The sequence below is a fragment of the Emys orbicularis genome, chromosome 3, assembly GCF_028017835.1.
Source record: "Emys orbicularis isolate rEmyOrb1 chromosome 3, rEmyOrb1.hap1, whole genome shotgun sequence".
NCBI classification, from domain to species: Eukaryota; Metazoa; Chordata; order Testudines; family Emydidae; genus Emys; species Emys orbicularis.
This window is the reverse complement of record NC_088685.1, coordinates 216,452,460-216,479,532: the sequence shown is the minus strand read 5'-3', so window position 1 is coordinate 216,479,532 and position 27,073 is coordinate 216,452,460. Positions and strand designations below refer to the sequence as shown.

At 50.8% G+C, this 27,073-nt stretch overlaps 1 protein-coding gene across 4 annotated transcripts; it reads right to left on the bottom strand.

The window, feature by feature from the left end:
* Positions 1-1,414: 1,414 nt before the first annotated feature.
* MAL (mal, T cell differentiation protein) lies at positions 1,415-27,073 on the bottom strand. 4 transcript variants are annotated; one of them, XM_065402002.1, is made up of 4 exons: positions 26,987-27,073; positions 5,591-5,758; positions 2,849-2,986; positions 1,415-1,489 (listed from the first exon to the last, which is right to left on the bottom strand). In XM_065402002.1, exons 1-4 carry the CDS (start codon positions 27,071-27,073, stop codon positions 1,415-1,417), a joined length of 468 nt encoding a protein of 155 aa, XP_065258074.1. The 4 variants fall into 4 exon arrangements, with proteins under 4 accessions (XP_065258074.1, XP_065258075.1, XP_065258076.1 ...); XM_065402003.1 differs by lacking the exon at positions 2,849-2,986; XM_065402004.1 differs by lacking the exon at positions 5,591-5,758.

Here is a 27,073-nt window from a genome sequence, read left to right as displayed (position 1 = left end):
TCACATGGCCCCCAGGGAAGCAGAATAGTTGTTCGTTCTCTTCACTTTGCAACGAGAACCAGGCTTACAGTGACTGCTTGAAATACTGTTCTTTTACAACAGATGTAAAGGAAAAACCTTACGATGAACAAATCCCAGAGCTGTGTTTCTATGTGCCAGGAGATTTTGTACTGGGTCTGTTGCTGTCTGGATCAAGAAGAGAAAATATTTTGGTTCAAATATTCAAATTCAGGTGCTTAAAATTAAGCGCCCAAATACAGCTTCAGGTGTCTAACATTAGGCAGCTAAGTTTGAAAATGTGGCATGTATCTTTCAGAGCGTCAGGATTCTGAGTCGTTAGACCCTGATCCTGCTTCCATTGAAGTCAGTGGCAATTGGCCTATTGGCATCAGGGTGTCAGAGCAGCACGTATACGTATTTGTGACCTTAAAAATGCTGACGCAGCTTGAATTATTCTGTTCAACGTGGTGAATTTTACCAATTCGTGTATCTGCTTCTTCTCCATTCTCACTCCCAGTGTTGAGAAAATGACAGAACATGTCACTCGTTTTTCTGTCTGTCTTGCCCAAAGAGCCAACAGACACTCTATCGCCTTGCTTTGACAGCTGCTGCAGAATATGGCCCTGATCCTGCAAGCAGATCCCTGCGGCTTTGCAGAGCCCCCATGAAGTCAGTAGAGGTCTGCATGGAGCTGAATGCCGGATCGGGGCCCATTTGAGCTACTCTGCATGTGGTTTATGTAAAATTAAACAATCCCCAAGGAAGTGACCTGAAAGAGAGAGGAAGGCAAAGAGATGGGCCAGTGGTGAATGATGTCGTTATTTGTAGACCCCAGGAATGAATCAAGGTACTCAGTTGGGAGGCTTTCCTTTGAAAGTTTCATAGAGTTTGAGGCTAGAAGACACCATTAGATCATCTAGTCTGATCTCCCTGAATTTCACAGGCCAATTAATTTTCACCCAGATACCCCAATATTAAGCCCAAAGACTTGATTTAGACTAAAGCATTTCAGTCCTCAGGAGGCTAAACTGTTGAGACCAAAGTTCCACCAAAGCCCGAGGCTCCCTTCACTGGCAGGGGATTGAGAGATGCCCTTGATTCATTCCAACAGCTGGCCCAGTCCCAGGGAGATTGGACAAAACAGAGAGAAGTAAAGCAGGTTCCCAGTTCCCTACAACAAAACTGTGTCTGACTTAGAAGACACCAAAAAGAAACCATTTTGCTGAAAAATAGATATCTCCAGGCTGATTTTTTCTCCTTGTCATGGTACCAAGTACAAAGCAATGTATAGTAGTCTGTACATCAAAGTATACCGGTGTAAGACGAGCAATCATGTAACGACGTATGCTTGCATCGTAACTGGGAAGGATGCTCAAGATGGATTCCTTAAGGCTTAGGGGAAGCTCTGGAGGTTTTATGAGGATTTCCATCTCAGCAGAGAGAACCCTTTATGGATCACGTACGTCAAGGTGGCTAAAAATGCAAATACCTACAATGGAAACAGCTGGAGTCAGCTACAGTTAATTGCTAAAGGATATTGTTTGCTTACACTGGATTTGCACTTTTATTTATGTTTGCCCATTCAGCAGTATTCGTATTAACCAGTACAGTACTTCGAGCCCAAAAGCAGTGACTCCATTCCAGAGTTGCTCAGGGTAAGATTTTCAAAGTCACCTAAGTGATTTAGAATCCAGGTATCACTGAAAGTCACTTAGGCTCTGAAGTGCAGATGTCACTTTTGAAAATGGGGCTCAAGTTCTTGAGTCACTTAGGTGCTTTTGAATTGGTTTCCCTGATCCTCACGATACTAATTGTGAGCATCTCCCAATAGGCGGGGTCTCAATCTCTGGTGGCGTCTCACACACTTTTACCCTTTCTCAAACGGCTGCCATCTGCCATTTCTTTCAATGGGGCTGAACCAGGGGTGAAAGTAACTTACAGGACTTACCGGTACTGCCGGAGTCCTGAGGGGGGCGTGGCCTCAACCGGAAGAGGTGGGGCCTCTCAAGATTTAAAGGCCCTGGGGCACCGGCTGTGGCTGGGAGCCCCAGGGCCTTTAAAACAACCCGGGGCTCCCAGCTGCAGAGGTGGCTGGGAGCCCCGGGGCTCACGTGCAAATTAAAGGGCCCGGGGCTCGGGCTGCCGCGGAGCTCCGGGCCCTTTAAATCCCCACCGCAGTTCCAGCTGGGATTTAAAGTGCTCAGGACTCCCGCAGCGGCGGGGAGCTCCGAGCCCTTTAAATCCCGGCCCCAGCCCGGCCGCCGGAGCTGCAGGCAGGATTTAAAGGGCTCGGAGCTCCCCGCCACTGCGGGAGCCCCGAGCCCTTTAAATCCCGGCCGCGGAAGCCGGTGTGGTCCGGCACGGCGTACTGGCTCTTGCCGGTACGGACCAGCTTACTTTCACCTCTTGGCTGAAGCCACCACTGGCCCTCAGTTAAGATGGCCACCATGTTCCCCAGAGTCTTTGCAGGTAGAAGAGAAGATCTTCACTGGCTTCTACTATGCTCAGCGGGGACGGAGCCTTGGCTGGGCTTAGGGACGGTGGCCACCTGGCCACAGAGCACAGCACTCAGTAATACTATATTAGAAAGGGGTTAAAAACCGTGGGCATGTGAGGAAAGGGCGGGCTACTGTACTGTACTGGATATGAATGGCCCGGATCCCAGTGTCTTTTGGAGTTTGATAGATGGGGATGATTAACCTGCTCATTATCACAGTGAGGGAGAGCAGGGTTATCCTCCGCCCCGCTCATGGAAGTGCTGGGTCTTAGGTTGTCTCCCAGGCCATTCATCTTTCACTCCTCATACATTTTGTTCACCCCTCCACTGTGAAAGCTATTTGACACTTACCACTGCTGCAATGTCTTCCTGGTAAATTTTAAATTGATTGGCATTGTTGTTGGTGGGTTGGGCCCCAATGGTAGCAGTGGCTTGTAAAACAGCAGCACTCAGGTAAAACAGAGCAGCCACTGAATGATAGAAAGCATCCTAGAAAACAATAATAATTAACAATCATTTCCAGGAATGCCATTCAGGTCAGAGAGAGAAGAAGGTACTCGAAGCAAACACACACACTCTTCCGGCAGCGTGATGAAAGCACACGCAGCCCCACACAACTAGTTCATTTAACTTAAGACTCAGGCCAGAGTGGTTTGTGCAAATGTGATTCTGTCCAAGTCTGGCAGGTTGGCAAATAGATTTTGGCAGGAGCTGCACTGTAGCCCAGATCCTCAAAGATATTTAGGTGCCTAATTCCCAACGGGCCACTCCCAAAGGGAGTTAGGTGCCCGTATACTTTTGAGGATCTGGGTCTTTGCATCTCCACCTGTGATTCCATCTCCACTGATATCAGTGTCTCTTGTACGTGATATAAGAAGTGTTGCAGGGGCCAACTGGCAGTGGGCAAATGGAAACCCATTTCTGCTGCCATATGCTGGAAATTCTGATCTCACTAAGATGGGCAGGTACTCTTTGTTCGGTGTTTGTACAGCACCTAGCACAGCAGGGCCTGGCCTGTGACTGGGACTCCTAGGTGCTACAGTAATACAAACAATAAGTAAGAGAGCAGACAGGGGGACTCAAGGCAAAATCCCCAATTTTCCACAGGGTTGTGGTATATGGAGGCTGTTCTCCCCCATGTTGCGCCTGTGTGGAAGGCCACTCGGAGCAGGCCTCATTGCAAGGGAGCTGAGCTTGCAGTTACCGCAGGCCATGCCCCTCCGCTGAGACAACAAACAACAAAACCACCAATCCCAGCGGTACCACATCTCTGCCACCGTAGCCACGCTGCCTGCCCTGGGCACTGGGGCGGGGGCAGCGTGCGGAGCCGCTTCCGGGAGCCACGCGGCACTAGGGCAGGTAGGGAGCCTGCCTTAGCCCCGGGCCCCCACTGCGCCGCTGACCGGACTTTTAATGACCAGAGCCGCCAGGGTCCCTTTTCAACCGGGTGTTCCAGTCAAAAACCAGACACCTGGCAACCCTAAGTGAAGGCCCAGTGACCCCAGGGAGGAGCAGAGCACTTACATCCCCACCTGGCACTGTCTTGAATGGTACAAGGGCCTGGCTAATATGCTGCTCCGTGTGCCAGGGCCCCCAGAGGGCATGGACAGTCAGTACGGGGCTACGGCGGGAGGGGCAGGGCCCCAGAGCCCAGGAGCCATCTTGTCCTCTTCCACCAATGACTCCTGAGGAGACTGGCTCCACCCTGCTCAGTTCGCCATCATGGAGGACCTCTTCGTCCCACCTCCCAAGCCACTGGAGGAATGTTCCAGTGGGGAGGGAGGGAGGGAAACTTGGGATTATTAGATTTTCTAGGGCACTCCTGAACCGTCATGTCTGAGCCCCTCACAACACCCCTGAGAGGGAGGGAAGTAGCTTTCCTGTTTAAACAGATGGGGAGACAGAGGCAAAGAGATTTGCCTGAGGTCATTCAGGGAGTCTGTAGCAGACTGAGAAACAGAACTCGGGTCAGAACAGAGCAATAATCGGAATTGCCATCCCATGGGAAGTTCCGATATTTCAGCGCCCCCCCTCCCCGCTGAATTGGGACAAAGATGAAATATTGACATTTTCCCCAGAACAAGTTTTCAAAACATTTCATTTTGGAAACAGTGAAAAGTTGCATTTCAGTTTGTTGAATTGACCCCTAAACATTTCACTTCAAGTCAGTTCAACATTAAACTGCATTGCCTCATGGGAGTTGTAGTTTGGGCATCTCAGGCCTCCATTCTCCCCAATGGGCTGAGCTCCCCAGCCATGCTTCATCTTCCATGATGCACCTGAACTCATGTGTCTCACATGGTGTTGCACCATGGGAAGTGTGGTCCAGCCAGGGAGATCCGCCCATAAGCGAATGGGGACATGAGCAGTTTGAATTACAGTTCCCATAGGGAAATGGCATCCCCATTGGGAAATGCAGTTTAGTGGTGAATTGACCCAAAGCAAAAATATTTTGTTTTGATTTTCCTGAAAGAAAATTGAAAAGTTTCAGCAAATTCAAAATCATCTTGTGGAAAATTTTAATTTTGCAAAAACTATTTCCTGTGAAAATAATTGACAGAACATTCCCAACCAGCTGTAACTCTGATCTTCCAAGTCCTGTGCCAACATCTAGTGCATAAGAACATCCTTTCCCTGCATGTGGCGCTATAGCTTATCAATGGCTGACATCTCAGAGGGGGCAGAAGGCTCCCCGGAAAGAAAGGGCTTTGGAGGAGAAGAGGGAAGGGAGGTACATCAGGAGGGGTGTGGACTACAGTCCCTTCCTGGGGCTATAGTGAAATGCAAAACACAGCTTTGCTAATTGTTCATCAGAACAGGTGCAACATGCACAACTGCTGGGCTTCCTGAGCCAGCAGCAACGGAGGCTGCTTATTCTGGATTCAGGGCCTGATAGCAGATTTTGATAATCCTGCAATGGCACAGGATATGAGAGGCATATAAACCCAGTCTGCCAACACACATGCTTAACTTCACTTGACACCAGTGAATAGTCCCATTGATTCAAGTACATGCCTAAGTGTTGGCTGGATCAGGGCCACAGTGCTCAGACTGTATGTGTCAGTGAGCTATACAAAGACAGGATCAGCTTACCACTGCGATCCAAGAAGATTTTCCACCATGAGCGCCGCAGAAATAGAGGCACATGAGAAGAGTTGACAATGTGAAGCAGAACACGGAGACAAACATAACCCAGCCTTGCAGTAATTGATAAGCTACCCTGGTTGAGGCCACCAGGATCCAGACAAGGCCTCCAAAGACCTACAAGGAATAAGCAAAAGGGAGAGAGAACAGAATAATTCAGGTTTCGTATCTTCCATCATCATGTGTCATGTTATGATCTCAAAAGACATGATAAGTCCATTGGTCTCAACCTGAAAGCTGTACATCAAGATAGTTTCTTGGGGAAAGAAGGCAAATAGGGATATTAATTTAACAAACCCTGTCTTAATAAAATACAGCAGTTCTACACCTAGATTTCCCTTCTTCTCAGGCAATTCACAAGGTAGCAATCATCTAGTTCTGCAATTTATTGTCGTATGGGGGGGCAAATCGTCATCTCAGCGTCCCGGGGCCCCAGCAGAATCCCACACCAACTCCAGGTTCTGTTGCTTTAGTGGTTTGCCAATGACCCCCTGCATCCAGCCCTTGGCCATTTGCCACCCAGAGCTGGGCATTGATGGGAGGGGTCTCCTTGAAGGCTCTTTCCACAGCTCTTCCAGGTGACACAGAAACATGTGCCCCACCTTCCCAGGCAGGCAGCTATCACACCCCACAGCGGTGCTCCGAGACCACAGTAGCCCGGAATTTCATGATAGCTTGTGGCACTATGCCCGGTGCCAGTCTGTCCAATAGCAGTTTTAATCGGTGGGTAATCGGTTTGAAATCATAGAACTGGAAGGGACCTCGAGAGGTCATCTAGTCCAGTCCCCTGCACTCATGGCAGGACTACGTATTATCTAAATGCCCAGATTGTCCCCATTTCCAATGGCCTCGCTAATTCACCCCGATGCTGCATTGGGCAGTGATCAGGGATGGGCCGCGCACACAGCCCTAGCCAGCATGGTCACTCCCCTGCGGTGGTACATACCTAAGAGCTGGTATGTAGTACCTGGCAGCGTTTGCGGAGGGGGGGGGGGGAGGAAATGATGAGACATGACCAGGGAGGCAAATGGAAAGGTGACAACACTGCTGTATGAATTTAGATGGAATATAGGGGCCCAAAAGAGTTTAAATGAGGGCACCATCGGGGAGGGGCACAGGGGAGGAGAGGAAAGAGGGTGGGAGTAACGGGAAGGAGAAAGAATACAGCAAGGGGAAGCAGGTCAATAGGCTGTAGGTCACAATTCAGCATGGCAGTTAAGCACATGCTTAATTTTTAAGTCAATGGGACTTAAGCACATGCTTAACTTGAAGGATGTGCTCAAGTGCTTCGCTGACCCGGGGCCTTGGCAGAACCCTAGAGAGCCTATGTCTGAGCCCGGCCCAGAAAGGCAGGAGGCTGGCGTTAGTTCACTGACTCCTCCCCAGGCCCTCCGCATGCTGAATGGGATCGGGCGCATTGTTTGTCCCGGGGGCTGGACAATGGCCCGTGGAGCCGGACGCGTTTCAGTTCACTCAGCCCAGCCTCACCGGGGGCAGCAGGAACTGAAAACCAGCTCCCCGTGCTGCTGGGGCCTGTGTGACGGGCGAGCCGGGCTGGCTGGACACCACAAAACCCAGAACAATTTGCATCCTTCCTTGGTAGCAGCAGCGATGCCAAGCACTGAACAGACATGGAGACCGAAGAGACTTCTCTCACCCACAACCTTCTGGGAGCAGTCTCAGGCATTGCACGTCTATTATTCCTCGCAGGAGCGAGCATCGCACGTTGTAGGAAGCATTGGCCGGATCAGGGCTTTTAGCCTCTGTATTACCAGTCTCCTCATCTTTACAGAGAGCCTGATGACTGCTGCCCTGCGTCACAGGGGAGAGGAGGCTAAACGGACTCCTGGGTGCTGTAAAGCGCGCTGGCTGCATGCGAAGAGGAAGATGCAATGGCAGAGCCATGTCTGATTGTTGCGCTTAAGGGAAAATGGAGGTTCTTGCGTGCAGCTAAAGCTCCACAAGATGAATCAGGCTCAATAAGCCTAGAATCATTCTGAGGCCTCGTCTACACCTAAAACTTAGGTGGACCTAGCTACAGCACTCAGGCTGCGAAAAGCTGCGTCTCCTCTGCGATGTAGTTAGGTTGACCTAACCTCCACTGCAGACATGGCTAGGATCGATGGAAGAATTATTCTGTTTAACTTAGTGACTGCCATTCAGAGAGGTGGATTACCTACACTGACAGAAAAACCCTTCCGTCAGCGTAGCAAGTGTCTACACTCCAGCGACATAGCAGTGCCAAAGCCGCACCGCTAGAACTGCTGCAGTGTAGACATAACCCGAGTTACCATTTTGTCCTGAGGTTTGGCTGATTCTGATTTCAGACACCAACTTACCCTGGCAAATCACAACACTAATATTTTACACCACTTGAGAACGTTTTGAAAGTAGAGAAGATATTTCCCCCACAGCATCACAACATTCAGAAATCCTCTATTGCTGCACGCTGTAGGAAGACCTGCAGTTCTGAGATGCCTTTATTTCATCCCAGCTTTATCCTGGGAAGGGAACACATTTCTTTGGCTAGTCTCAAAAGGCCCAATAGTTTGACACATTGAGAGAATCCACTGGATGGAAGCATTGTGCAAGTCCAGAAACATACATGCTGGATTGATCACATGAATGAGGTCTTCTGCAAACCCCGGAGGAAACATTTTCTGGTTCTCACCCAACTTAGTGACCAACTTCGAAGCCTATTGATGCAAGAGACACACTAAGCACTATGTAGAAGTATTTTTACTCTTCCTTATCACTCCTGGAGAGTAACAGCTGCATGCCCCTTTCATGAACTTAGAATATACACGTTTATTAGTAGGTCTAACGACAAACCGGGCAGCAATCACAACACAGTTGCACAAATAGGGTCTGAATTTGCTTGGTCAGTTGCTGGAATCTGCAGACGATCCACGACTCACTGGCAGCGAGGGGCTGTGGAGATCCCCAAGAACCGGTAGGTGCTCGGTTGAAACCCAGCGCAGTGTGGAATGCGAGGTTAAAAAAAACCTGTTCCAGGTATCGTTTTCTGAAATGCTTCACCATAAGTAGGTAACATGAGCCCACACACCAGGAGAGAGGGACCTAGTTTACTCTGTTAAAGCAAAGAGCAGGACAGCCTGATGAATAGCCCCTCCAATTATCTGTCAAGTATGGGAAAGGATAATGAGCCCAGAGCCCTGCTATTTCCCCCAAAGCCTCAGGTACTGTTGTCAAACACTTCAGACAGCTGTTCCAACATCTCTTAGCACCATTCACAGCCATTAGCAACGGAAGAGTGGCTGCTGGCTGCCTAATGTTGCTTCTCCTCTCTCAGGCAGGCAGAATTCTGCCCCACAAATCAAGCCTCACCCACTTCACCTGTTGTAAAAGTGTCTGATTTGAGAGGTCATGAAAGCCGCTGCTAAGTGCCTTGTTCACCTCCCTCCCTCCCACACATTTCTGTTCCCGAGTTCCCATGCCATTTTTTAGCTTGACATTGAAATAAGCAAACAAAAAAGAAAAGAATGCAGCCCCTCCGGCACAGTGCTGAGCTCTCATGGCCTGGCAAGCTGGAGCAGAGGGCCTCTCGGGAGGAGGCAGGAGTTTGTGGGGTTGATTTTTACCCCTGAAGTTTTGAGAATGTTCTGTTCTGGACAAGCGGGGAATACGACGCGGCCAGGCTCTCTCGCATCCAGACCTCTGGGGGGTCTAACCAGCCTGCCCCTTTCCAGGCCTGCCATCAATAACACTGTTAGCACGACGCATTTGAGAGGAAGTGGGACACTTCTCTCACACTTATTTGAGGAGCGCTCTTAAAGGACTGAGCCCTGACTGCCCACATGCTGCTCTCTAGAAGGCCTGGCCACAGTCCCCTCTAGTGACTGGCCTCTACCGAATACAGGAACCTCCACCTCAGGTCCTACGGATTTTGCTTTTAGTGCTCAGGGTCTTAAATTAACCCCTTCCCACCCCCCGCTCTTCTCAGCCAGAGATCTCACAGCACTGTACAAAGACCAGTATCACTGCCCCCATTTTATAGATGACGAAACTGAGGCACAGGGCAGTGAAGTGACTTGCCCCAAGTCACCCAGCAGCAGAGCTGGGAATGGAGCCAGTCCAGTGCTCTCTCCACTGGTCGATACTGCCTCCCCTGTTGAGGGCGATGTCTGTCTCCCCACCGCTGACTGCGGGGATATAGCTGTACGCTGCTGTGTGACCTGGGCAAGTCACTTCTGTTTCCCCTCCTGCCCGCTCCCTCCCTGTCTGTCGGGTCTGTGAGCTCGTTGGGGCAGGGCCTGTCCCTCAACCTTGTGCCTGTGCAGCACCTAGCGCGATGGGGCCCCAGTGCCAACCAAGGCCTCCGGGCACTAATGTACTGGAATAATTGCAATCTGCAGAGACCGCCTGCCACACACAGCAGCTCAGCAACGGAACTTGGCAAACAATTAAATTACCATCCCGAAAAAGGGTTTGACCAGAACAGGTGCAGGGAGGTGGTGATTTTATTTCACCTTGCATGGATAATATTGACCAGAACATGGCCTGGTCCAGCAAGCTGATCCACAAGGCAAGAGCCTTGTACCCCGGTGGATCTGAGAGCAGGATCAGGCCTATGAAAAGACAATGTGGTAAGTGAGGTCGTCCCATTTGAGCAGTCTGAGGTTCTGCGTTTGTACAGCCTCTAGCACAATGGGTCCTGGGTCACGCTTGTGTTCCTAGGCACTACAAATCGTCAGCGTCCACAGCAGTTTAATGGTTCCCTTCCTAGATGACACCGCTTAGAGTCTGAAACAGAGGTGTGAGACCTCGGCAGAACCTCCCCACATTTACTTACGAATTGTGAGGGTAACGCAGACAGCAGCGCGCTGGGAACACCTGAGTGTGTCTGTCATGTTGCAGCATTTTGTAACTAACAAAACCCCACACTGCCCATGTGCCCCAAGCACACAGCGCTTCATGCACTTGGAATCCAGAGCTCCACAGACGTGGCCTCCAGTGAGATATGAGAACGGCCACATTGGGTCAGACCAAAGATCCATCTAGCCCAGTATCCTGTCTTCCGACCAGGGCCGGCTCTGGCTTTTTTGCCGCCCCAGGCAAAAAAGCCTCCCGCCGCCCCCTCCCCGTCCCCCCAGGAGCCCTGCCGCGGGCCGCTCTCCCCAACCGGCCAGAGCGCGGGGGGAGGGCGGCGAGCCCGCCGCGGCTCTGCTGGCGGCGGAGCCCCGGGAGGAGGGAGGCGAGCCCTGCCGGGTCGCCGGGGGGAGGGCAGCGAGCCCGGCGGGGGCTCCGCGCTCCCCGGCGGCCAGAGCGCCGGGGGCAGGGCGGAGAGCCCAGTCGCGGCCCCGCTCTCCCCAGCGGCCGGAGCTGGAGCACCGCGCCGCCCCCCTCCAAGTGCCGCCCCAAGCACAAGCTTGGTGGGCTGGTGCCTGGAGCCGGCCCTGCTTCCGACCTTGGCCAATGCCAGGTGCCCCAGAGGGAATGAACAGAACAGGACAATTATGGAGTGATCCATCCCCTGTCGCCCATTCCCAGCTTTGGGCAAACAGAGGCTAGGGACACCATCCCTGCCCATCCTGGCTAATAGCCACTGATGGACCTGTCCTCCATGAATTTATCTAGTTCTTTTTTGAACTCTGTTATAGCCTTGACCTTCGCAACATCCTCTGGCAAGGAGTTCCACAGGTTGACTGTGTACTGTGTGAAGAAATACTTCCTTTTGTTTGTTTTAAACCTGCTGCCTATTAATTTCATTTGGAGGCCCCTAGTTCTTGTGTTATGAGAAGGAGTATGTGACGTTGTGCAGTCTACATGGTTTTATAAAAACATGATAATAAGTGAATATAATGTAACTGGGATAGTTTTATAAAAAAATTGATAATAAGTGACTATAATGCAAATGGGATATGCTTTGTGCAAAAGGTCTCTTGTAAGGTATCATTACAAAGCTCATAATCTACTGAGTGTGATCATCCTATTTGTAGAAATGTACCACTCTTGTATCTAAAACTAGAAATATAAAATGTAACTCTGAGGGCCTATTGTAATTATGTAAAGTGTGGGCCATTAATGATGGTTTGGAATCTTGATGACTCCCATTGTCTGCAGATGGCTGTTTACCTGTGAGTCTCCCTGTATATGTGTGTGCTGGCAAGTGAGTAATGAAGTCTTGCAGTGACATGTGATCATGTCACCTGAACTGGAATCCATCTTTAACCTGGTGCTTTTCCAGTGAGGGGAGGGGGTGGAAACCCAGAGAGACAAAGGGTTCCCGCCTTATGCAAAAGATATATAAAGGGGTGGAAGAGAACAGAGAGGGAGAGGAGCCATCATGGAGAATCCCCTAGATAACACCTAAGCTGGAACAAAAGCTGTACCAGGGGAAAGAATTGTGCCCAGGCCTGGAAGGTGTCCAGTCTGAGAAAAACTTACTGAAGCATCTCTGAGGGTGAGATTATCTGTATTTAGTTTGATTAGGCATAGATTTGCGCATTTTATTTTATTTTGCTTGTGACTTACTTTGTTCTGTCTGTTACTACTTTGAACCACTTAGATCCTACTGTCTGTATTTAATAAAATCACTTTTTATTTAGTAATTTACTCAGAGTATGTATTAATACCTGGGGGAGCAAACAACTGTGCATATCTCTCTATCAGTGTTATAGAGGGCGAACAATTTATGAGTTTGCCCTGCATAAGCTTTATGCAGGGTAAAACGGATTTATCTGGGTTTAGACCCCATTGGGAGTTGGGCATCTGAGTGCTAAAGACAAGCACACTCCTGTGAGCTGGTTTGTAGGTAAACTTGCAGCTTTGGGACAAGTGATTCAGACCCTGAGTCTTTGTTAGAGCAGACTGGAGTGTCTGGCTCAGCAAGACAGGGTGCTGGAATCCTGAGCTGGCAGGGAAAACAGAAGCAGGGGTAGTCTTTGCACATTGGGTGGCAGCTCCCAAGGGGGTTTCTGTGATCCAACCCGTCACAGTGGCGTAGTCGAGCAGGATCTGTGCACAGCTGATTGCTTTGAGATACTGGTAGTGATTTTAAGTGAGTTTTAAGTGTGGTGGCTGGAGAACAGACAAAGTGGTTACTGGTTTGTTATTTTCTGTTTGCTTATTTCGGGAAAGGGAATTAGGGACAGAAAAGGAAGCAAAATAAGTAAGAATGAATATCAAAAGAAGCTAAAACTACACAAGTTGCAAATTGCCCAGAAAGACTGAACAATGGGCGCTGGGAATGTCTCTGTTAACAAAGAAGCCCCTGAGCTGAGTGCATCTCAGTTTCAGTGAACTGCAGATGGGTGTGGCCCAACCTCTGTCTGTGCTGAAGCTGACTGGAGTGTCTAACCTAGCAAGACAGGAGGGGAGGGGTGCCTGTTCTGGCAGGAGGGTGTTCTCTGTGGTATCCCAGCTCATCGAGTGATGGTCTCAAGGGAAGACAAATGGAAATTGATATACAATTTGCCTGGGAAAAGGCTAACCTGGAAAAAGAAAAGGCTGCCCACCAACCTGGACTTAAGAAACAAAGCAAGTAAGACCCAGAAGCATGACCTGGCTGTAATGGAGTGGAAGAGGTGCACAGAGACATGTATCCTGGAGCTGGAAGTTGGGGTCCTGGTGACTGCTGCGGTGGGAACAAACCCCAAGGACTCTAGCTGGAAGCAAACCCAACCTGAGTGAAAGGGGGGGGATTTTGCTGGCCAGCGAAAGGTCCCTCATAGCTGGTAGCTGTGAGCCTACAGCTGGGTCAGGGTCTCTTTCCCTTTTGGGGGACACAGGAGTGTCTGCCCCATAGGGGAGCCCAAAAACGAATTTTAGGTATACTGCCTCCGCCATGGTCAGTGTCCAAGTCTCTGGCAGTAAGTTCAGGAGGAGGGTGTGACGTTGTGCAGTCTACATGGTTTTATAAAAACATGATAATAAGTGAATATAATGTAACTGGGATAGTTTTATAAAAAAATTGATAATAAGTGACTATAATGCAAATGGGATATGCTTTGTGCAAAAGGTCTCTTGTAAGGTATCATTACAAAGCTCATAATCTACTGAGTGTGATCATCCTATTTGTAGAAATGTACCACTCTTGTATCTAAAACTAGAAATATAAAATGTAACTCTGAGGGCCTATTGTAATTATGTAAAGTGTGGGCCATTAATGATGGTTTGGAATCTTGATGACTCCCATTGTCTGCAGATGGCTGTTTACCTGTGAGTCTCCCTGTATATGTGTGTGCTGGCAAGTGAGTAATGAAGTCTTGCAGTGACATGTGATCATGTCACCTGAACTGGAATCCATCTTTAACCTGGTGCTTTTCCAGTGAGGGGAGGGGGAAACCCAGAGAGACAAAGGGTTCCCGCCTTATGCAAAAGATATATAAAGGGGTGGAAGAGAACAGAGAGGGAGAGGAGCCATCATGGAGAATCCCCTAGATAACACCTAAGCTGGAACAAAAGCTGTACCAGGGGAAAGAATTGTGCCCAGGCCTGGAAGGTGTCCAGTCTGAGAAAAACTTACTGAAGCATCTCTGAGGGTGAGATTATCTGTATTTAGTTTGATTAGGCATAGATTTGCGCATTTTATTTTATTTTGCTTGTGACTTACTTTGTTCTGTCTGTTACTACTTTGAACCACTTAGATCCTACTGTCTGTATTTAATAAAATCACTTTTTATTTAGTAATTTACTCAGAGTATGTATTAATACCTGGGGGAGCAAACAACTGTGCATATCTCTCTATCAGTGTTATAGAGGGCGAACAATTTATGAGTTTGCCCTGCATAAGCTTTATGCAGGGTAAAACGGATTTATCTGGGTTTAGACCCCATTGGGAGTTGGGCATCTGAGTGCTAAAGACAAGCACACTCCTGTGAGCTGGTTTTGGGTAAACTTGCAGCTTTAGGACAACTGATTCGGACCCTTGTTCTGTGTTGGAGCCAGACAGGAGTGTCTGACTCAGCGAGACGGGGTGCTGGAGTCCCGAGCTGGCAGGGAAAACAGGAGCAGGGGTAGTCTTTGCACATTGGGTGGCAGCTCCCAAGGGGGTTTCTGTGATCCAACCCGTCACAGAGTAAATAACACTTCCTTATTTACTTTCTCCCCAGTCATGATTTTATAGACCTGTATCATATCTCCCCTTAGTCATCTCTTTTCCAAGCCGAAAAGTCCCAGTCTTACTAATCTCTCCTCATACGGAAGCTGTTCCATGCCCCTAATCATTTTTGTTGCCCTTCTCTGTACTTTTTCCAATTCTAATATATCTTTTTTGAGATGGGGCGACCACATCTGTACGCAGTATTCAAGATGTGGGTGTACCATGGATTTATATAGAGGCAATAGGACATCCACCTGGCTCCCCAGGCAGGCAGCTAGCTGGAGTGATCAGTAAAAGAAAGGCTGTGTTAGGAGAGTAAACAAACAGCGGGCAGAGGAATGTGGCCTCCCCTGGAGGCAGCCCCATTATGCTGATGTGGTATCTCATTCCCTTCCCTGAGAGGCTCCCTTCACCTTCCCCCATCTGAGTCAATGCAACAGCAAACAGCTGAAGCTGCCTTTGCCTGGGTTTTCCACATAGCTCAAAGCTGTCAGGGGCTCACCAGTGCTGATGGACCATGGCTAAAGGTGCAGCCTTTTGGGTCAGCCAAGCCCCCAGAGCCGGCTGTATGAATCGGACCCGCTGGAGCCTGCAGCCTTAGGCTGGAAGTCCCAGGAGGAAAGGCTAGAGAGGGTGGCCTGTCTGCTCTCAGCTAGACGTGTCACCAGAGCCGCCTTTCTTGGGGCAGCTCAGTCCTCCCAGGCACGCCTAGGACCTGGAAGAGACTCTCCCCCGGACCCCAGGGAGGATGGAAATCAGAACAGCTCCCCTGAAGGCCATGGCATCGTGCCAACAGGCAGCCGCTGTGGAGGCGGCTCCCCAGAGCTGACCTAGGACTGTCGTTTGGTTCAGTTCCAGCAGTGCGTGACGGTGAGGCGTGTTCCCTGCCAGCCTTGCCCTCCCAGCTCCTGGCTCAGCACCATAACGACCTCAGGCAGCCACCCGCTCCGGAGTGCGGCAGCCGGTCTGTTAACTCCCCCAGCCCTAAGGTAGCCAGATTTCTGAAACCGCCAGAGAACAACATCAACAGTCTCCATTGCCCCAGCCAGCGACAAAGCTGCTAGCACGCATGGGGAGCTCCAGCAATTCGTCTCAGTGCTAGAGACGCTTGGAGCCAGAGCTACCAGTCTGGAGACACAGCTAGATGTGGTGACTGCACAGACACCCTCCAGCCAAACACACTCACACTCACACTCAGGGGCTAGTGTGGGAACATCTCCCCTCCCCTCATTATGGGAGTGCCATGACTTTTGCTGCTGCGAAGTCAGACCGGCCCCTCAGGCCTTGTCTACACACAAGTTGTACCACTTGAACTATCCCAGTGTAGTTGGAGCAGTTCGACCCCCTGGTGTGGGCACAGTTGTCCCAGTATAAAGGTTCTTATCCCAGGATAGCTGTATGGGAAGGGGAGTAGCGGAGCTGCAGCCACACTACGGTTTAGAAGTAGCTCGGTAAAAAGCCCACACCTGAACGGGTGTCAAGTAGTGTACAAGGGAACAGGCCATACGTGATTATTGCTGGCGGGTTCCCCAAGCCCCGTAGGGAATTAGGAGCACAAATCCCACAGACTCGTTTCCCATCAGCACTTTTGAAAACACGGCCCTGGACAATGGCTGTAAATGCTACAGAGAGAATCCAGCTTCTGCTCATTACAGCGCCAGATTCCAGAAAGCTGTGTGCCCTTTAGCTGCTTCTTCTGAGGACTGGTCAGCGAATTCTAGCCCCATCCTCTGGAATCCGATTTCCCGTCTCTGCTTTCTCAGGGAAGAGAGTTCTAGTGTGCTCCTGCTGAGGCATCAGACTTTGCCAGTGTCCCACTAGCTGTCTGGCCAGCAAAATGCAGCAAGGAACACAAGATGGGACTGGTGCTTAGACTGCAGGCTAAGTCCTGGAAATACAGGTTTTCTTTTTCGGCCAGTCAGTTCGAATTGCTGCATCCAATAACTAGCTCGTCAGTGGGGAAAGTCCCTTCTATGTTGTGGGTTAACAATTCTGTTGCCAACTTCTTTTGTTGCTCTTTTGTTACTAGTAGGGCCCTTTGGGATTTGTAGCCATTCCTTGACGACTGTTTTTACAGTTCTGCAAATACACTTGTAAAACCAACACTTCCTTTGCAAACAGAGACAAGGAGTTGGGAGCGCGGCGCGTTGTTCTCCAGAACCAGTTCACCTTCCCCTAGGGACACACTGAGCCCGTGTGAGGGCAGGTGTCCCAGGGTGTCTTGTTTGCGTCTTTTCCCTCCTCTCTCAAAGGCGCTGGCACCATGTCACCAGCTGCTGTGAGTTACACAGCGGTGGGTGTTCCCGAGGCTGCAGTACAAAAGCAAGCCAGGAGCCTAGGCAGTAGCAGAGAGCAGGGCCTGGACTCCAGCCAGATAGAATCACAGAGTCCAAGGCCAGCAGGGTCCACCAGACCATCGAGCCAGACCGCCTGTGTCACACAGCCAGGGAGCCTCCCCCGGCCCAGACCTTGCTTGCGGGGGGTCTTTCAGAAAGAGATGCAAAGTTGGGTGGTTCAGACTGCGCCAGAGCCTGGCTGAGAAATCCCCTCCACTCCCCATTGGGCCCAGAGCACTGACTTCATTAGCGGAAACAGGGTTTGCTCTTACCTAAGGGACCACGGTTACTCTGCGCACACAGCCCCTCGCAGGCTCCTTTCTCTCCTGCCGCCTGCCATTCATGCCTCACCGGCACTGAGCCATGAACCAACAGTGGGCGATGCCCAAGTTAAATGGTTTCATTCCAAGCTGCCTCCTACACAGTTGAGTTCCCCTGACATCCCTGCTCCCCTGCATCCAGTTCCCAATTCTCCCTGTCCATCGGGCCATGCCCTGAGCCCAGACCCTCCTCTCCTCCCTCCATAGCCAGACCCCCGCACCCCCGTCAGTGCCCCAGCACACGTCCCCTTCGTCCCGTCCCTCCATCCAGGATGCAGAGGCCAAGGGCAGGGTACAGTGAAGGGGGATGGGGGAACTGACCCTGCCTTGGTGCTAGGGCTGGCACAGGGGCCAAGGGAAGCCAGCCTCACCCCCTTATTAAATGGATCCCAGCGTGGCTCTGGCCTAGGGTACGGCTGCCCAGCCTTGTGCCACCAGCTGCTCTTGCCCGGTGGGATTTCGTGGGAGTGGCTGATAGCTGGTCACGCTGGCCACATCTTGTCTCACCCAGGAGCGGCGCCAGGGTTTTTGGCGCCCTAGGCGGGGGTCCTTCCGTGCTCCCGGTCTTCGGGGCACTTCGGCGGCGGGTCCCGGACCGAGTGAAGGACCCGCCACAGAATTGCCGCCGAAGACCCGGAGCGCAGAAGCACCCCCCACCCCCTAGGGTAGCCCTCGCCTAAGTGACTCACTTAAAGTCACAGAGCGAGTCAGTAGCAGAACAGGGCACTGAACCCAGGTCTGAGCCTAGGGTGACCAGATGTCCCGATTTTATAGGGACAGTCCCTATATTCAGGGCTTTGTCTTATATAGGCACCTATTACCCCCCACCCCGATTGTTCACACTTGCTATCTGGTCACCCTATCCCCTGCCTGAAACCCAAGCTCCTGGAGTGAGCCAGGCCTCACGGGGCTCAGGCTAGACCTTTACTGTTTAGTCTCAGCCACTGTAGCCTCCAGCCCTTCTTTTCCGGTTGCATTTGCTCCTCCTGTCCCACCCAACTCCCCTCTGGGCACTGGCAGCAAAGCGAAACTTACTCGAGCCACATCTCTGATCCTTCCTGGGGTAACATCGCGGGAATGTAGGTTGCAAATTCCAAAGGAGTCTAAAGGGAGTTAGGCCCCAAACTCCTGGCACCTAACTCCCTTAGGAAATCCCAACCTGCTCACATTTCACTTTGCTACCTCAGCAGCAAGGAGGTGCAAGGAGAATGTGAGAACAGCTCAGGAGGTTTTTGCTGCTCTTCTCTGCCTTTGGAGTCTGCTACTTCGTGCTACTTCTCCACTCCGGCTGCACCTTCTTTCCCTGCATAACTGACGGGCCACACAGATGGGCGCTTGTTGGGCTGGGAAGAAGGTGGCACCAAGGTGGGGAAACATCCAAGCTCTCTCTGTGGCAATCAGCCTGGGGGGTAGTTAAACAGAACACCCAAAGCCAGGCTCGGGGGCGTGGGGCCGTGCAGATGAAAAGCATAGTATTTACGCAAACCCTGAGGAAGCTGGCCCTTGGAGTGTCACGGGGCCTGATGATACTCTTTCAAATCAAGCAGTCATGCAGCTAAATTTCCCCACACCCTTCTTTGGAAATGTTTTCTCTAAGAGGGCTCTCATCATTTGTGATGAGCGTCCTGAAAGCTTTGTTGTGTTTCTGTAGCTACAAAAAAAGTGGGGGGGGGGGGCGCGGGAAGTGTTCCCTTAGTAATCCAAAATGATGATAATAAAACCCAGCGATCACACGGGATGTAACAACTCAGGGCAGCCGACTTCGTGCCAGCACCAGAATCAAATCAAACTGTCCTCAGCCAGATTCAGAAAGCTCATTGGAAGGACCAGTTTGGCAGAGGGCAACAGCCTGTGGCAATGAGAGCACAAGGGTCTGCCAAGATGGATCCACTTGCAGGAGGGGGGCCACCGTCTGAGCAAAGCCTCCTCTGGCAGGTTGCATCAGAGTGATGTTAAAAAGCAGAGAAAACACCCAACCTGCAGCACATTCCAGTCTGGTTTCCTCAGGGCGTCTGCTTCGAGCTGGAGGGGACTAGAGGGGCCCCTGCTAACTTTGATCAAGCTAGTGCACTGCAAGCAGAGGGCAGCCAGCTCGGCGCGAGCAGCAGGAAACCAAAATGGCAGGTTCATGCTCGGGGCGGCTAGCCCCTGCTGCCGCTCTCACCACTGCAGCTTGCGTTCGATGAGCAGTGCTATCAGAGCTGGCCCAGGTACGTCTCCTCGAGCTGGAAATTTCCTCTCCAGCTTGAAGCGCAGACATACTCTACGTGGCCTTGCTACCACAGCTTGTGCAGCTGTCTGGAAAGCTCTGAACATCGAATATCTGACTAGAATTAGGTTTCAGAGTAGCAGCTGTGTTAGTCTGTATCCGCAAAAAGAACAGGAGTACTTGTGGCACCTTAGAGACTAACAAATTTATTTAAAAAGCTTATGCTACAATAAATTTGTTAGTCTCCAAGGTGCCACAAGTACTCCTATTCTTTTGACTAGAATTAGTCTTGGAAGGGTTAGATTTTTATCGTTAAATGCCAGTAAACATCAGTTTCCTCTTACACACATGCCAGAAAAAATATCTCCATCGATAATCATCAAAATTTACAGACAGGCAAAGTAAGCAAAATGCTGCTTGAGAACGTAGTGTTTGATTTAGGGATATTTACTTTGTATACTTAGACATGGGATGTTGCCAATTTGTGTTTTAATGGTTAAGAAGCTTTAACTTTTATAAGGTCAACATCTATCGGCATTAAATAAATATCTGACCTCCCCATTGTCCGACCCCCAGAGCTTCCTGCAACCGTGAAAATTTTAATTGATAAAAAATAGGGGGGGGGGGGGGGAGAATGATAAAAAATAAAAATCGAATTCTGCCAAGTCTAACCATCATTAAACTAGTTGTCAACACAACACATTCCGAATTTCCCAAATGGTAAAACCAGATGTCCTGATCCTGTTCTCTCATCTCAGGACCTTTTGCCATAATAATGGTTGCATAAATGCTTCAAATGTCGATGTTTTCCCCTGATAAAAGCAGTTGCTATATCAACCCAAGAAAGGCAATTTCAGTTTTAACATTGTGTTGGGTAACTTATCTTTTAATCAAAATTTTGTTACCAATGCATGACTCCCCCTAAGTACACAGCCGGGAGCGATAATATGTCCATAGGAGTTTTCAGCACAATTGATATCTACAATTATCTGATTGTTGGCATGAGAACACCTTCTGGCTAATAGGGCCTAGGAATAGCTAACAACTCGCAAGCCAGTGCTATCGCCTGTAGTGTTACCCAAGCTTTGGGGGCCTGTGTCTCCATTGCCTTTCCACTTGCGCGGTCGTTACCCATGCAAAAGCAGATGGAGTCAGGCCCTTGCAAATCAGGAGACTGACTTAATCATTTTCCTTCCTGCTGCTCCAAACCCTGGTGCATTCTGTTCACAAGGGATTCAGCAACTTTCTGCAGCTGTTTGTGTTCACCAGAGTTTGCACTTTGTGCTCACTGAGTTCTAGCAAACAGGGAAACAGACTCAGGGCAGCACGTAACCGAAAGTATCAAGTTTGGGCTGGTTTCGGGGCAGGATTAGGCTGCACAATCTGCAGTGGCAATAATAAGAGAAGGGAAGTGGTAATACCACGGAGGCCAGGTGGGTGAAACTGTGAATCCGCCTGCCCGGCATGCTGCAGATGAGCAGGTTGGAGGCGTGGGATGTATCCAAAGGAGCGCTGTCCAGGATCAGCCTAACAGGGAAGGGGCTGCGTGTCTGGTGTGCGGAGGATGTGGAAAGTCAGGGGCGGTGTTTGGGTTCCCAGCTGCAGCGGTGACGGAATCAGTTACTAATTCTGGCACAGGCAGGGGACAGACAACAGTTAAATCTCCAGGGCCGAGGAGCAAAGGGCTGGACCTGCCCCTGGCGACTGTTTCAATCTCCTTTAACTAGCACCTAGCTGAATCCCTGGCCTCTAGCTCTGGGAGGCCCAGCTCCCCAGCGGGCGTGAGACACCTCTCCCGTGGGGCAGGGGGTGTAGGGACAGGATAACCCTGGGGACGCAGAGGGCTGTCTCCACCCTCCCAGGGAAGAGCAGTCCTTCCCTCTGGCTCTGGGGCTAAAGGCAGACGGGGCCGGGTACATGAGGGGGAAGGAGACCCAGTGCCCAGCAGAATTTGGGGACTGGATTCTGACACTGGCTTTCCCCGAGGATAGCAGCAGCAACAGGCAGACCTGGGAGGCCAGAGGACAGGGCCTGACAAGTGCTGGGCACCATGTGGGGCTGTAATCCCCCCCCCCTGGTTCCCCCCTGGAGTCAGGGCAATGGGCGACATCCTGGCTTTACTGAGACCAATGAGAAATCTGTCATGGGTGTCAGTGGGGTCCAGATTTTATGCAGAGCCGGCAGGATGGGGGAGGGACACTGACCCACCCCTCAAACAGCAGTGGGGGGCACCATGGAGACCGCATGGGACAGGAGCCCCTACAGCCAGCTCCCACCCCCACAGCTCTCTGGCCTCAGGGCTTGTGACTTGATTGCATTTCTCGCCTGCCGACAGAAGGGAACTTGTGCTGGGGAGGGAAGGTGCGGGGAAGGGGAACAAGGCGCAGGAGGTGTGGTCCGAGGAGCTGGGGCAAGGATTACAGATGGGGAAAGAGATCAGCGTAACCTGGGGTTTGACGACCTGCTGCAAGCAACAAGGAGGAGTGAAGAGAGTCTGGGCCAGAGGGGCGAGCTGGGGTACAGATGTACGCGGTGCTGGTCACTTTGTCTGTCTGTTGGATCCCTCCCTGTCTGCCTCTTGCACGCCTGCTTCTGCTCCCGTTTGCACCACTGTAATCCCACTGACTCAGGGGAGCGGCTCCTGCTTTGCACCCGTGTTAGCAGGGCACAGACAGCCCCAGGCTCGCTACAACAAATACATGGCTGATCCAGCCACAGGGCCTGAGACAGTATTTAGCCTCCCTCTGAATAGGTCCGTACTATTTTTGTTCAAGGTTTTTTTTTTTGTTTGTTTTTTTAATAGTTCCATTGCAAGCTGTTTCATTCTTCACACTCATCTCATGTTTCACATCAACAATCACAGCCAGCTACATACCTTTGCATCACCCCCCTATGGCCAGGTTTCATTGGCTTCTTTTCATTCTCTGTCTAAACATTAGAATTAGGGTTGCTCAAAACAACAAGGACATTTCGTGAACACTTTCTGAAATGTTTCCCATTTATTTTTAGAATTTCAAAATTCTAAACATTTTGGCCAGCTCTAGTTCCAACAGCGAGCGAGCGCTCACCAAACAGATCACCTTCGAGCTAAACCTTTGAACAAACAGTATGTACGAAGCAAGGTGCATTTCAATAACACAGAACATTTACCCTGCTTCTTGTCCAGTGATGTTTTTGAAAGCAGATTTTCAGTGCGCTGAACACACTATTTCCCCTGCCAGTTTTCTCTTCCTTTATCCCATGCTCGGAGTCACACGTGGACCAGAGATTCCCAATGGGTGTAAATCACTGCCAGTCCAATGAAATCTTTAGAATTACACTGATTTACAGCAGCTAAGGATTTGGCCCTGTGTCCTGCCAAATACCGGGAGTAGCACTCTGCACTCCTGCCCACATCAACTGGGTGTTCCCCAACTGAACAGACCTGCCTGGCCAAATCCTTCCTACTCGGCGGGACCCCTCTGAAGAAGTGACCCTCTTGCTTAAGAGTTCTATTGAGAAAAACTAACTGTTCTCAAATCCATGCTGGAGCAAGGAATGGAAGTGGTTCGATCTGTTTAAATTGCAATGCATTGATCCAACATGCCAGCTAGAATATCGATTGGCCAGGTACTAAATGAAGTCACGGTCCGTATCCGTCTCCTCCCCATATCTGCTTGCTAAACGATCATCTTCCAAAGGGACGAGTGCCAGGAGAACTCCTCCTCCCAGCTAGTGGGGTGCGTGCGCTGCACGAAAGCAGCGGCACCACGTACGTCGCTGGCAAAGGGGAGCCGGATTTCTGATCTCCCCTCAGAGAGATTTTTGGGTGGATCCTAAGAGCCACTGTGGAAGAAGAGAACGGCCCCTCCTCATCCTGTCCAGCTCTCCATCCACTTGTCCCCTCCTCCCCAGCCCTTGTTCACTATCACACTTCCCAGCCTTCTGTCAACTGGGTGGAAATTATTCTGCTTCCCAGGAGCTGCAGGCCCCTCCTGTTATCTCAGGGGCGCTGGGCACCACCTGCAGTTCCTTTAGTCTCACTATCTCCAGGGCTGTTCTCAGGTGGCTTATCAGTTTGTTCAATGGCAGAGGGAAGTGGGCATAATAAACCCTCTGAGCTGTTCAGTGGTCTGACTGTTTGGCCTCCCACGGGCAGTGGGCCGGGGTACCTGGGTGGCCAGGCCTAGTCAGGGGGCAGATTTCAAGCCCTGGGGGGGGGAGCGGTGTTTTTCCCTGAAGCTTATCCTTTCTGGGAAGGGAGGTTGCGCTCCGTTCCCAGAGCCAGGCTTTGGGCTACACAGAAGGGACGCATTCCTGCCACTCCCCCAGGCCCCACTCTAGCGAGGCCCCGTCAGAAGGGCGCCCCCGCTGAGCGAGACCCAGGTGCAGAGCCCGCACACCTGACCTGACCGATGGACGCGGTCGGACATGTTTGTCACTGGGGTGGCGCCTCGCTGTCCCGCTGCTACAGCTCCTGACTTACACCCTTCCCCCTTCGGCGCTCTGCTAGTGTAACGCCAACAGACCCCAGTCGTCGTCGGGCAGGATCGAACCTGGGACTGCTGGAGCTTAGTGCATGAGCCTCTGCCACATGATCTAAAAGCCAACTGGCAGTTAGCTAAGGCTGTAGCAGACTCATTTTCTCTCTAAGTGGTCTCGGTGCCACTAGACGGGCCAGACACCACACCCAGGAGGTGTGTGTGTTACACTCTCTCTCTTCCGGGCGGCTGCTGCCAAGGTGGGGGGACCCGGTTCCCACAGGACTGCGCTAGGGTCATTGCGGGAGTGAAAGGGAGTCTATTGGGTGGCCTCGGAGAGGCTGCTGCATGGGGGTGCTGTAGAAAGGCCCCCACAAACCTGTTGTGTCCCTCTCTGGGAAGGAGAGACGCGATTGCTTCGGGGGGGGCGGGGTTCGGGGCAGCCATGGGAGGGGTACACAAGGCCAGTGGAGATCTCCATCTGCTGCCTCCTCACTGGGGGGCAGGGGAAGAACATCCTCCTCCCCCCCCCCGGGTACCCCTGCTTACTGACCCCGTGACGGGACTGGACTCCACCATGGGGTACAGAGGCACCACCACAGGCCCACTCCTGGACCTTGGAGCCTGAGGCTGGTCAGACACCCTCCTCCTTCTCCTAGCGTGACATCCACCCAGGTGCAGGGGGGTAGCCAACGCCTTGGCACCATCTGATGGCTACAGAACCACCGAAGGCCACAGCCCCCTACAAATTCCTCTCTGCTTCTTACTGCGAGTGAGTGTCACGGTGCAGACCACCCCTAGGATGGGCCCTACAGCCAGCAAGCTGGTGAAGTCGGAGTCCTTGCCCGTAGCTAGGCTTTCTTGCTAGTTACACAGGGACACCACGTGCTGGCTCAGAATTTGCCCCAAGGGGTCAGAGTCGCGGGATCCATGGGGATGAAGGGGCTGCATGCGAGGGGACGGTGATGTCCCAGAGACGCAGACCAGGCTCAGGGAAGTGGGTGGAAAAACAGGATGGACATGGCAGAGGAGGGGGACTGGGTCAGAGCAGCATTGCTGTGAGATCATTGTCTGCTGCGACAACTCCGGCAGGGCTGCTCAGAGCCGCAGGCTGAGATGTGGGTCTGAGCGTGAATATTCTACGGCAGTCACAGATCTCGGTGATACTCGGGCCCCGATTCTGTAGACGGCTCCAAGCTGCTTGGAGGGAGCCAGCTGCAGCATCAGTGCTTAGACATTTGTCCTGTAGAGCCAGGCCTGAAAAGCACCGAGCCCTCCCACTCCTGAAGGCCTTACTGGGAGTGGAGGGTGCTGCGTAACTCACAGGGGGCAGTAAGAGCTCAAAGGTATTGAGACCCCGGACGCCCATTAATCTCAGTGGGAATTAGTAACCTAAATTGATCTGAGCCTGAGCATTGGGCAGGATCAGGCCCTATGTGACCTAACGATCCTGAGCTATCATTGTTTAGACAGCACAATGTAAATGCTAGTTTCACTTGTTCAGTTACATTTTTCAAACAAATGTGTTACCAGCAATGTAACATTATCTCCTGGTTTCCTGTTGTTTTAAAACTGCACAGAGCAGGGGGCAGGGCAGGGGAGATTGGGAGAGGAAGGAGCCTCTGCCCTGGGAGACCTTGAACAAATCCCTTAAACCGTTCAGGCGACGTCTTGGACCCACTGAAGCCAATGGGACCAGCAGTCTTTCACCCTGGGAACCAGTTTGCCCACCGGTCACATCGAGAGCTGATCAGAATTTTTTTCCCCCCTTGTGGGAAAACTTCAGCTTTTCACTGGAAAACTGAAAAGTTTTGGCCCCAAAACTGCCACAAAAAACAAACAAAACAAGCAAACAAAGGTAATTTTACAAGTTTTATCTGAATTATTGGTTATTGGCTGGAAAAAAAAAATCTCAGATTTTGTTTTTTGTTTGTTTTATAAATTTTTAGAGGAAAACAAATATTCTCTGCAAAAATTTTCATTTTGTCAAAGCGCCACTTTTCTGTCGAAAAACAGGTTAGATGGAAAAATTTTCAGGCGGCCTTAGTTATATCTTTAATGTTTGTTAAATACCTGGAGAGTCACTATCATTTTCTCCCACTGTAATATTCAGGTTACATAATAGGCCTAATTCTTTGTCCTTGTGCCTATTCATCCGATACCGTATTTAATCCCATGATCTCATACTACTACTCAAACATAAAAATGCCATACAGTTGTTTTTACCACCTTCGATATGTGTTGTATCTTGTAGTGCTGTGTCTGCCAGGGTTCATGCCAACCCTTCATTGGAAAGTCTAAACTTAGCCAGACTTTTACAACATTCCACATATTATGTATACAGTCAAAATTCACTCGTTTAAAAAGGCCTCCAAATTTGCAGCTGAGTTAGATTTTGGCTGCCCCTCGGAAAGCTTGTACTGTGCATGTATCAATAGCTGAATTGCCGTCACAGACAACAGGCTTCGTTTAGCCTATTTAACATTTTATCTTCTGCAGTGCTGCCAACACTTATCCAAACGCATTGATCAGGAAATTGGGCACAGGTAGAGGCTGAGATTATGAAATTTGCCTAGGAGATTTGGCTGTCCAATTGCCATTAATGCTGTGGAAATCTCAGCCGTGAAGTCCCCACTCTTTTCTCCACTGTCCCAGTTATGATGGTCTCACTTAGAAAGTTTGAAAAACTCTGTCCACAACCGCACCCCTGAATTCATGCCCCCAGCTGTATCCTGCAAGGAGCACAGTGAGCATGGGTGGGGGGGGGGGGGAGAAATTGTACACTGCCACAGTGCAGAGGTGTGAGCCAGAGGTGCACAGCACCATACCAGCACATGGCTTAAACACTGTACTTTACTCAGAAATCTGCAACACAAAGCCTCTGGGCACCTTCACAACCATTGCTCTGGTTCTAAAAATTCAATTAAAAAAAAAAAAAAAAAGAGCCCAAACTTACAAATTCGGGGATAAAGAGGAGATCAGGAAATGTCGTCAGGACCGAGAAGCCGGTAGGCAAGGAGACTGCAGCAGCTGCCGATGCCAT

Coding starts and splice junctions, on each gene's coding strand:
- MAL (XM_065402002.1), bottom strand. CDS start 27,073: ATGGCATCGGCAGCTGCTGCAGTCTCCTTGCCTACCGGCTTCTCGGTC. Junction 2,987..5,590: donor AATCTTCTTGGATCGCAGTG/GTAAGCTGATCC, acceptor ATTGTTTTCTAG/GATGCTTTCTATCATTCAGT. Junction 1,490..2,848: donor AGGAAGACATTGCAGCAGTG/GTAAGTGTCAAA, acceptor TTTCCATTGTAG/GTATTTGCATTTTTAGCCAC.